The sequence below is a fragment of the Cryptomeria japonica genome, chromosome 3, assembly GCF_030272615.1.
Source record: "Cryptomeria japonica chromosome 3, Sugi_1.0, whole genome shotgun sequence".
In the NCBI taxonomy this organism is placed as follows: domain Eukaryota; kingdom Viridiplantae; phylum Streptophyta; class Pinopsida; order Cupressales; family Cupressaceae; genus Cryptomeria; species Cryptomeria japonica.
The window spans coordinates 340,664,000-340,675,959 of record NC_081407.1 but is presented as its reverse complement, the minus strand read 5'-3'; the positions used below and the strand labels follow the sequence as shown (position 1 = coordinate 340,675,959).

General features: G+C 37.6%; 1 protein-coding gene across 3 annotated transcripts in view; it reads right to left on the bottom strand.

The window, feature by feature from the left end:
* Positions 1-763: 763 nt before the first annotated feature.
* Positions 764-11,960, bottom strand: part of LOC131029377 (probable CoA ligase CCL8) — a 285,390-nt gene continuing 274,193 nt past the window's right edge. For all 3 annotated transcript variants that reach the window (XM_057959841.2, XM_057959840.2, XM_057959842.2), the window contains 4 exons: positions 2,567-2,640; positions 1,810-1,989; positions 1,457-1,510; positions 764-1,317 (listed from right to left, as the gene is read on the bottom strand). In XM_057959841.2, the coding sequence (XP_057815824.1) occupies positions 1,276-1,317; positions 1,457-1,510; positions 1,810-1,989; positions 2,567-2,640 (350 nt within the window). In that variant the 3' untranslated portion in view covers positions 764-1,275. The remainder of the gene's footprint in view (positions 1,318-1,456; positions 1,511-1,809; positions 1,990-2,566; positions 2,641-11,960) is intronic.

Sequence of the window (11,960 nt, the reverse complement as noted above, 5' to 3'; positions counted from 1 at the left end):
GCCTTTGAGATCAATCCATCTTTGGATTGGAATGAGATGGATGACTACAACAGTAACAAAAATTGTTGATAAACTATACAACATTTCATAGTGATAAATATTTTGTTTGGTTATATATCTATTGTATAAAAGGAGACAATCTTGAGTATAATTATTCAATTTTATATTTCTGTAACTTAAATATGACAATCTTGTATATTTGTAGCATGAATAGAAGAACCTACGTGGTCTCACATAGTCTCATGATAATGTATATTTTGTTAAACTATCTATAATACAAGATATGCCAAATCACTTTAAAAGACACATTGGTCTAATTTTATCTCAAGTTTTTGTTTGAATTTTAGACAACTTGTAAGATAAGCATTTTGTTAAGTGTTATTTTATTCATGATTATGCTATTTCTTTTAGAATTTTAAAATTATTTTTTCTAATTTTACAATAAAATTTATTGATTACTTATAACTAAACTATGAATCAATTAAACCTTACAATCAATGATATTCAAAAAGTACATGTTTATAATATATAACAAAAATATCATTTAAAAATTTAATTAGAATACTATTTTGAAATTCAACCCTTAAAAATAGACTAATTAATACAAATAACTCTTTACAATATAATTTAAACAAATGTCCAATCGAATTGATTTTTTATATACCATTATTCCAACATAAAAATAACTTGACTCTCACCGTAATACATAATAAATTATAAGTGCAATCGTAACCATTTAATACTAACCTAATAAGAGAATATGTATCAATGGTTGAAAATTGCATCTGGTGCTTTGTTACCATAACCCTCCATTATCAGTTTGAGGGACAGACTCATGATTTTTGCATCCATCATATGTTATGGCCCTTTTTAATATAGCTCCCACATTTTGGTCCCAAAATGTTGTCAAAAGTATTATTCTAAGTACATTCTTCCTTATGTAATGTTGACATTATATATGTAATAATGTATTAAAAAATAAATCAATGGCAGAATCAAAATTACAAGCCAGAGAGGGTCCGGTTACATCTTTAAAAAAATAGAATTTAGGCACAATCAATTGATAAATATTAACTACTAAGTCCATAATACCCCTCACACTCCTCACTGGGAGGATGTAAGAAAATTGGGAGCATTGTTCTAAAATTCAAACCTAATAGGGAACAAGACTAAATAGCATTTCACTGTTTTAAAAGGGTTCCCAGATTTCTAGAGATGTGCAGGTTATGCCAGAACCTCAAGTTCCCTTTACCATCTCAAATAACGTATTATGAATCATGGATTTAGTAATAGCTTTTTCAGCTCCTTCTTGTTCACCTGAAGAGTCAAACCATAGATGTTAGGATCCATCAACTACTCACACTAAATCATGGTATTTCTCCTTGTAAATATCAGAATTAAAAAGGCAAAGATAAAAGCTGATGTTATGTGTGGAAATCTTAGAGAGACAGCTTACTTTGCCCATGGCATTACGAGGTAGCGAATCCCATACATATAAGAGCCCAGGAATCTACACACCAAAATTGCACTCCATAAAAGTTAGATTCTCGAGAAGATATTTCTTTGCTGTGAAAACCCATACCCACAAGTATAAAGATATGAGTTCCATTCTCCAGAAACTATATATATCTTACAGTGAGCTCTACGTGTGAGCAACTCCTTTTCATACGTGATGACACATAAAATGCTTTTGGATTCCAACTTATCTTCCCACAACTAAGTATGTAAAGATTTCTGCTTTAATTTGGAAGGTGAAAGATAAGCTCGGAAACACATGAAGAGCAACCGACGATGGTTAAAAATGAAAACCTTGTATGGAGCGATTTTTTCCTTAGCCCAGTTATGAAGCTCCTGCAAAGTGATAACAGGTTTAGATTCCGATTCTGCTCTTTTCTTTGCCTCAGATTCCGGTACAATTACTGCACAGATCGCTTCTCCATATTCTTTGTCCGGTAGTCCTAGCACAGCACACTCAGATACGTCTGGATGCTGCAACACCAAAATTTGTTAACAATTAGGAACGCCCCCACCTGCTCACCCCTCTCTCACCCATTTGACAAATACACATGCAATTGCAGTGCTCCATTTCTTGTTGTAATTGAAGTAGCCAATTATTAAATTATGATTATTAGGGATTTCTTGAAACTTGGATCCAATGCATCCAGAGAGATTGAATGAATCAAAGCTGTTAATATCTAATTGCTTGCAGACTGGTATCTACAGATAATAGAAACAATAGAAAAAATGGAAAAAAGTTAGAATGCTGAGATGTTTACTTGCCCCCTGATGGAAAAATTCATCTCATTATTCACTTATACAAGTAATTATCTTTTCTCATTTTGAATGAAAGAATCTTATATTCGGCCAAAAGAGTTGAATAGTTTTGAAAATGAATCTGACTGCATACACACATTATCTTTCATGTTTAACATAATTGTTGCAACGTTTTGTCAAGCTACTTGACCTAGTTTCAGCATCACAATATTTACTTTCACTACTTATCAATATAAATAAAACATAACATCGTTAATCAAAACAAATTGTAACAATGTTTCAACATGCTTACCTCTAATATTGTTGCTTCAATTTCTAAGGCTGAGAGCTTATAACCCCCCACCTTAAGGATATCAACACTTGTGCCTGTGACAAACCCAAAAATTCACAAGCAAAACTGACGATATCAAATTCTCCATCAGTTCAATCCATCATAAATATTATATAAACGTTTTAATGAGATATCCATATTATGAACACATAAAATTAAACAGATCATTAACAATTACATCTAGCAACTCGTTAAGATCATAGACCAAATATGATGCTACTACCAGAAAAGTCCTTCCTCTGGCTGACCTTTAATTGATGCTAGAAGGCCAAAAACCAACACACAAATTCAAATTGTGTCTTTGCAAAAATGTTCTAGTTATTAAATATTTGTCGTCAGGGATCAATGTGGAAATCTGCATTCTTAGAACTGGACACTCTTGTTATAGGAAAAGTGTGAGTTATGAATTGTAGTATACAACTTTTTTTTTTGAGTTCTGTTGAGGTTTTCTGTTTGCTTGAAGATGTTTGAACTGAAACCAAGGCAAATAGATATAGCAGGGAGCAATGAAATAACAGAAATAACTCTTCATAACACGAAATCCAAATACCCACAACCAATGATATTTTCAGAACTGGATTATAATATATCATCAAAGTCTTTAATACCCAGATGGTAAAATCACATTAAAATGATCTATCAGACATATCCATTTGATTTGAATGAATACAAGTCCGATTTTGCAATTAAAACAGCAATTGGAAGCCCTAATTTGGGCGCCACACCTCCACATGGTATCCAATATGCTCTCAAACCACAGTCCAATAGTATGCAGGCCTAGGCAACCCCAAACAGCAAAGAAGTCCAGCAAAATATCTAAGCATGCTCCTCTAAAACTCCCACGACCCCTTGCCAGGCTTTTATGGACAGCAAAGGACAATTACAGCCAGAAAAAGGAAGATAAATCTGCCTTAAATCTGCAAATAAACCCGTCTTTCTTTCGTTCTTTGAACCATTCAAATCTGCTCTGATGTTCTGCGCTCAATACTGAAGATACAAACAATTGTGACGGCAGATGTGATTCCTATATGAAACCACCCATAAATCCTTGAGGTTAGATCTTTCACTAATGAAGGTGGTGTTCATTGCAAGGGTTTTCATCCTTAAAAAGCCACAGGATGAACAAGTTCAATCCGGAAAAGTTTTGTTATCAAACATCAACCCAACATAATGAAAAATGAGCTCATACAGTCCATATATACTCCTACAAAAGCCCACACCCCTTTCTAGGGATTGTACTTTTTAATTTAATTAATTTACTCCTTATGTCTCCCAAAATTGGCGCCCACTCCAAGGTGTTCACTTTATTAAACTTAAAACTTATGCTCCCTTAGGTACCCAGTTAGTCATTTTAATAGATTAAATAACACTAAAGTTAAATCTTTAATTTAACTTTAATATTTTAACATTATTTAAATTAATCACATTGGACCACATTATCTGCCAAGATATCAACATAAAATGCATCTACCAACACTCCCAAAATACAAACACTGCCAACTAACCAAACCGGTGTCAAGATTGTGACTTACTAAAAATAGTAAAAACTGACAAATTGCCCGAATTCACTCCAGAAAAGGCCATGATGCAAATCCCAGCCAACCGAGCTTGAAGCAACACCTATCATCGCTGAATAAACTAGATTGAACAGTCATCTTTAGTTTCCTAACCCTAACTCATTAGCCTATGGGGACTTGCTGAATAGGTTAACAGTCACCATGCTGATAGTGCTTAGGAAGGGGACATTACATGAATAATTCACATAAAACAAGCCAAGTGCAGCCTATTTGCTACTATGAAACACCATTCTGTAGTTGGATATGAATGGAATGCACTTCAATTGATTTTTAATTTATTTTGTTTTCAATCTTTTGTATAGATTATAATAATTAACCAAATGATTGAATAGTTCAATGATAATAATTAAACAATTAGAGAAGATCAATTACTTTCTTACTAATTGATTTATCACACTCCAAGAAGCTATAATCTTCATACATGTTATATCTTCTTTTTAAGATTAAGTAGTTGGCGGGTCCTATTGGGGCTTCCACCTAAGAAATATTAAAGCAAATACAAATAATGACTATGGCATAGAAACCAGAAAGGAAGAGCATAATTTTTAAAAAAAGGCCTATAACACCTACTACAACCATAACAAAACACAACTCTTAGGCCAAAGCCAAAGGCCTACCAACCAATGAAAACCGCAATAACAATGTGCCAACCATACTAGATGCATTATACCAACGCAAAAGTTGAGTTTGAGACCACACACACTCTGGAAGGCATACTCACAACTAGAAATGAAGAGATACACACCAGAAATCAGCAAGCAATGAAATTTCAACCAACCCCCCATTGGCCAGCCCTAGAAGCTTTAGCTATGCTCCACTTTACCATTTCCTCCACCATTTTTCCTCCTAGTCTTGCTATGGGATTTGAAGTAGAGAAGCAAACCCTATGCAATATTTTTCCTCACCTCTTGGTCCTATGGATTGAATTCCAACTGAACGCAGAGATGGTGTGGTCGTTGTTAATTCTAGATGACCCTTCATTAATCCTAGCATAACCTTACCCATATCTATGCAATAAGTCCTTTAACACCTACACCTCTTTATGCAATATTTTAAATGTCTACATCTTTCACCTTGAGGCCATTGCTCCAGAATTCCTTATCTATCTCATTCTTAACACTAACTCCACCTAGAAGTAGCTCTTCAGGGGGTGCAAGAAACGCATTATAGAGGTTATGAAGCACCATCTAAAGCAAGCAAACCCTAATTGAAGCATTAGGAGATGAAAGAACCAATCTCTCCACAAAATCCTTCTTAACCATTGCTTTGGACTTGGGAGAACCTTGTGCTCCCAAATTTACTCACTAAGCACTTATTTTACAAAACCTAGAATCATGAGTATCTAACAGATTTTTCTTTTTCCAAGTGATAATCTGAAAGAGATTCTTTATGCCATTGGTCATTAGACACCTTTTCTTACTTGTAACATGCCATGACAGAGCCAAAGAGAGTAGAAAATGCCCACATCACTTCTGGTGCATAACCAACCACTCAGACACCACCTCCACGACAACTCCATACAAGTAAGCCTGACTTGGCTTCAAATGAACCACTCACACAAGCCAAATTATAATAAATCTCTTTCATAGAGTCTTGATAGTCATCCTAAAAGTCGAATGTTAATACAAAGGTGCTTCACACAAGACTTGGAGGATAATATACCATGCAACATTGAACTCCAACAAGCTCTATCATACAATGCAAGAGCCACCCACAAGTGAGCATTTAACGAACATATACCATCTACAAACCAAAAGCTGTAAAACAACCTTCACGCAAAAATGTCTCAAGGACCACAAGTAGAAGGAGATCAAAAGCCATATAGAGGGCTTATAATTCTTGTCTCTAGAGGTTGGTGCCTCTCATCAAAAGAGATTGGTGTCTCTTAGAGCTCAATTGTGGGGATTGGTGTCTGTAGTGGGTTGGTGTGTACAAAATCATTGAAATATTCCCCTTAATTTTTTTCAAAATTTTTCCAGTTACAACACCACAAGCACCTGCTAGGATTAGTAAATGAAAATCAGAAACACTGTTGAAGTAACCCTTCCACTTTCTGATCACCAAGAGCCCAATTGTAGTAGACTGCCCTGATTTGCTATTGAATATCCTTGTCTAACTGGTTGTTGGTATTTCATCAAACATTTGAAAAATTTCCTACCAGGTCTGAAAACTGAGTTTTCTGTAGTTTTGCTGATACCTGGTGCGTTTGATTTTGTTTCTTTGTATTCATTCAGCTTTTAACTTATTCATGTGCAACGAGTTTAACAAAAACTCACTAGCAAGACATTGATTAACCTTATTCACTGTTGTACTTAAGAAAGACAGAGAATCTAATAGTACAAAATGATAGGGATATTTTGAGTTCCCAGTATTATACAATCTCAATATTGTGTTAATTTTCAGAAGGAAACTTTACACTCAATGCACAATATTATCTTATTCAGACCCAACTACAAATCTTTAATTTGCTGAAGAAGGAGGGCGATAATTTGAGTTTAAAGAACCTGCTAGAATGCTGGAAATCTTAGTCCCCGATTTGCTTCAAGAATTCGTCCCAGCCACACATCCAACACAGCCCGCTGGGTACTTGTCTTCGACACTCTTCACCTATCACGACTACTATCTTCACTGCACACTATGCCTGGGACCAAACACACTGCTGCCGCAATTCTTAGAACTTCCCTAAATTCACAGAATGGACACCTGCTATAGTTTCGAGTATTCCCTGTGGTAGGCGGCTAGCTGATAATGCAATGCCCACTGCGTTGGAGAGTTAGCAGCCCACATTGCTAACCAACACTATCCCTTTGCTACGTTCTGCTATAACCACGAAGTATTTCTGATTCACTGTGCTGAGCGTGTATATTCAACAATAAATAATGCTGCGACTTCACTTAACCAATATCGTTGCCGGTTGGGAGCCTTCTTTACGCCACTTCAGTCTTTCATTAACAAGTATGTTACAGGCCCAAGTATTGTTGATCTCTGCTACGGCCCCCCTAAGCTTAAGACCAAGTTCGATACAGTCCAATATATTGTTTAACATGCATGGAGAGATTATCTATACTTCAAAAATGTCTATCGGATTTACCCAGTCATGCCTTTCACTGTGTTGCTTCTAAAGTGCCAAACCAAATCTTCAACCAAGTTCATATTTTCTAGATTTGATCTTTCACAAACATGGAAAATGCTACCAAAGAGGGTGATCGTCCTCAAAAGCCAGAAAAAAATCTCCAGAAATCACCAATATCAAAGCAAAATTTCCAAGATAAGTTTCCAGCATTCAATGCTCCTATTTAACACTTCTTTTTGGCATGCATCCCAAAGCACTATCAATGTGGGCTAAATGAAGAATAGAATAAAATAACATTATCCCCTTATGTCTCCACAAAGAAGGGGTACTTTCAACATTTCATTTAAAACATTAGCTTCAGCATTAAATAACCCCTTAAATAATTAAATTTAACTTTAGAAACTTTTGATTTTTGCCTGAATAATTAATTCCTTTATGAAAAATGCAATCTAGGAGAGAAAATAAATGCACCAAAATAATGTTGGACCAAATTCGCACCAAAAAATTACCCCACTGAACCCGAATTGACTTACTATAAATAGTAAGTTCCTGGAAACCTTGTCAAATCAACTCCGTTTGGCCCGAAATTGAATTTGCCTAGGCCAAACCCATCACAGATCCCTGCAAAGTCCTGGTTAGCCCTCAAGAACATGACAACTAACGACAATTTGCTAGATAAATGCTAAAAAGGGGACATTACAGTCTGCCCTCCTTGAAATTGCTTGTCCTCAAGCAATCTCAGCTCTGGATGTTGTAAGATCTGCTCACCCTCCCAAGTAGCATCCTCTACTGGCAAATTCCTCCACTTCACCAAATACTCCTTGATGACCCGTCTCCATAAGGTGCGCTCCCTAGTCTCCAAAATGGCCTCAAGAACCAAAATAAGTTTCCCCTCATCATCAAGGGGAGGTAACTCTGCTGAAGGTACTACATTATGACCCAACGCTTTTTTGAGGCTCGACACATGAAAAACATTGTGTACCTTACTGTCTACAGGTAACTCAAGCTCATAGGCCACCTCTCCAACCCTCTTGATAATTCTGAATGGGCCGTAATAATGTGGCTTCGACTTTTTTGCACTAATCCTTTTGAGAGTGGACTGTCGGTAGGGCTGCAGCATGAGATAAACCATGTCACCCACCTCAAAAGATCTCTCTATTCTATGCTGATCTGCATATTGTTTCTACTGATTTTGAGCCTTCTGTATGTTTTCCTTCAGTGATCTCATGATATCCTGACTCTCCTGTAAGAGATCCTTAGCCTTAGGTACTCGACTGTCCCCAAAATGCAAATCCAAGAAACTTGGAGCCTCATAATCATATAGGGCCATAAAAGGTGACATCTGAATGGACATATGATAAGTGGTGTTATAACAATACTCTCCTAGATGCAACCACTTTACCCATGCCTTCTGTTGCCCTGCGATATAATTGCGGAGGTATCCTTCCACCCAATTATTCACAATCTCTTATTGACCATCTGTCTATGGGTGATAATTGGTGCTTAGAGTAAGCTCTGTCCCACACAACCTGAAGAGCTCTTGCCAAAAATTAATCATAAACCTGTTGTCCCCGTCACTCACAATGCTTTGTGGCAATCCGTGCAACCTGAATACCTCTCTGAAAAGCAATTCCGCCGTCTGCACTATTGTATAGGTGGATGAAATAGCAAAGAAATGAACAAACTTCGTCAACCGATCCACCACCACATATATGCAATCCCTGCCTTGGAACTTAGGTAGGCCCGTAATGAAATCCATCAACACACTGTCCCACTTCTTCTCAGGAATGGGTAGGGGCTGCAATAAACCACTTGAGAAAGAGTGCTCATGCTTATTTTGTTGACACATTGGGCACTCCCTCACATATTGTAATACTTCTGACTTGAGCCCTTTCCAAATAAAGTGCTCTCTCACTTGCCTGTAGGTTTTGAAATGCCCTGGATGTCCCCCTAATGGTAAGTCATGGAAGGCTCTCAAAATCTTCTACTTCATAGCAGATCCTGGCACTAAATAAATCTTCTCCTTGTAAATGATCAAATCATTTTCCACTGTATACCTATCATCCTGGATAGTGCCATCAATGATACCAATAGACCACTTGTCTTTCCTGTACTCTACTGAAATCAATTCCCTCCAGTCATCCTCCAACACTCCCAAAGCACACAAATGTGGTCTCTTGGATAAGGCATCAACAACTATGTTTTTCTTGCCTTTGACAAAGACTATATCAAAGTCATAAGCCTGCAGTTTGTTGACCCATTTTTGTTATCTATCATTCAGATCTTTCTACCCAAGGAAATGCCTCAAACTGCTATGATCTATCTTGACAGTAAACTTACTACCCACCAAATACTATCTGAATTTCGCCAAGGCGTGCATAATCGCTAACATTTCCCTATCATAAATGTTGTAACTCTTCTCAGGCCCCCTCAATTTCCTGCTCTCAAAAGCGATGGGGTGTTTATCTTGCATCAAAACCGCACCAAGGCCCTCACCCGAGGCATCACAATGCAATTCAAAAGGCCTACTGAAATCTGGAATGGCCAACACTGGACATGTGCTCATCAACTCCTTAAATCTATCAAAACACCGCTGAGCATTGTCTATCCACTCAACCCCATCTTTCTTAGTCAAATCTGTAAGGGGTGCAACAGTCTGAGAAAAAATCCTCACAAAGCGGCGGTAAAATCCACACAACCCAAGGAATCCCTTCAGCTGAGAAACATTCTCAGTGGTGTCCAATCCATAATAGCCTTGATCATATCTGGATCCACGCGGACACCCTCAGCACTGATGATGTGCCCCAAGTACAACTCTGTCATCCCAAAAGCACATTTAGACATCTTTGCATACAGGGATTCACGCTCAAGGATACTCAACACAATATCTATGTGTTCCAAATGCTCCTCCCAAGCCTTACTGTAAATCAGTATGTCATCAAAGAATATCAACACGAACCTCCTCAACTGATCTCTAAATGCCCTATTCATAGAAGACTGGAAGGTAGCTGACGCATTAGTCAAGCCAAAGGGCAATGACCAAGAACTCAAAGTGTCCATAGAGACAACTGAAAGCTATCTTCTCCACGTCATCCTCCCTGACCTGAATCTCATGATAGCCGGATCTCAAATCTATTTTGGAGAACTAGCAAGCACCATGTAACTCATCTATGAGTTCATCAATATGGGGAATCAAATATCTGTTTTTTATCGTTTTCTTGTTCAACTCCCTATAATCAATACACATCATAAAAGTATCGTCCTTTTTAACCAACACCACTGAAGAAGCAAACGGACTCTTACTTGGCCTGATATGCCCCATCTTGAGAAGCTCTTTGATAGCCTTCTCAATCTCATCCTTATACCTCTTTGGATGCCTGTAGAGTATAGTAATTACAGGTTTTGCTCCCTCTTCTAACTCTATAACATGTTCAATGCCCCTATCAAGAGGTCTACCTGGAGGTATATCACCAAACACTTTGGAGTGCTTGGTTAACAAAGACTAAACCTATGGAGGATAGTCCTGCTTATGCTATCTCGTTCCCTTTGGCATCACTAAAATCTCAGCTCCCCACTGCACCTGGTCATGGCGAATCAGCCTCTCCATACGTCTGATTGTTCTAAGTCCACCATCTGACAATCCACGAAGTACCACTTTCCTGCCCCGATGCTCAAATCTCATCCCAACTTTCTCCAAATTAAATGTAAATTCAACCAAAGAAGTCATCCAAGTCATGCCTAAAATGACATCATAGTCTCCCATGTCTACAACATAGAAATCATCAACCAACTCATAATCACCAATCCTCATGTGCAAATTAGAAATTTTCTATGTACAAAAGACTTTATGCCCACTAGCCACTACAACTCTGAATCCGTCATGCTCCTTTGTCTACAATCCCTGTTTCTCCACAACCTGAGCATCAATAAAATTATGAGTAGCACCAGTGTCGATCAATGATATCATTCGTTGCCCCTGAATCGCACCACGCACCTTAAAAGTAATTGATTTCTGATTTCCTAACAAGCGTGCAATCACTCTGTCATCACTGCTATTCCCATCGGAAGCTGATTTACTATCACTGTCCCCTGTAGATGATGAACTATTAGAACTCTCGGACGTTGTCTCCTTAGTTGAAAAGTACTCAATTTGCTTAGCCTTAGCCTTAAGGGGACATTTGTGAGAAGGATCCCAAAGCTCCCTACAATGGAAACATTATTTCTTCCTTCTGAGTTCATTCAACTGGTCATTATCAAGTTTCTTATTACCTTCATGTAACTGATGTGAATCCTTATGAAATGTTTTCTTATCTTTGTCCTTCTTGTAGTGAGAGTCCTTAGATTTAAATTTGCTCTTGTAAGATGATGGTGCTAAATCTTTAGCTTTTTTTATGGCGTCTTGCAATGTCAAAGGATTATGACCCTTGACCCAACCCCGTAAAGGATTTGAAAGCCCATCCATAAATAAGACAACAAGTCTCCTCTCTGAAATGTCTGTCACTAGCACTGCTAACCGCTGAAATTCTGAAATATAAACATCTACTGATCCCCACTGTCTAAGCTGTACTAATTCTTTGAAATGCAACTCAGGATCCTTGGTGTTAAACCTCTCAATCAACCGCTCTGTGAACTCAACATAAGAAGTAATCTGCCCATGTCCCATAGTAATCATACCATGGTGCCACCACTCATGAGCAACTCCATC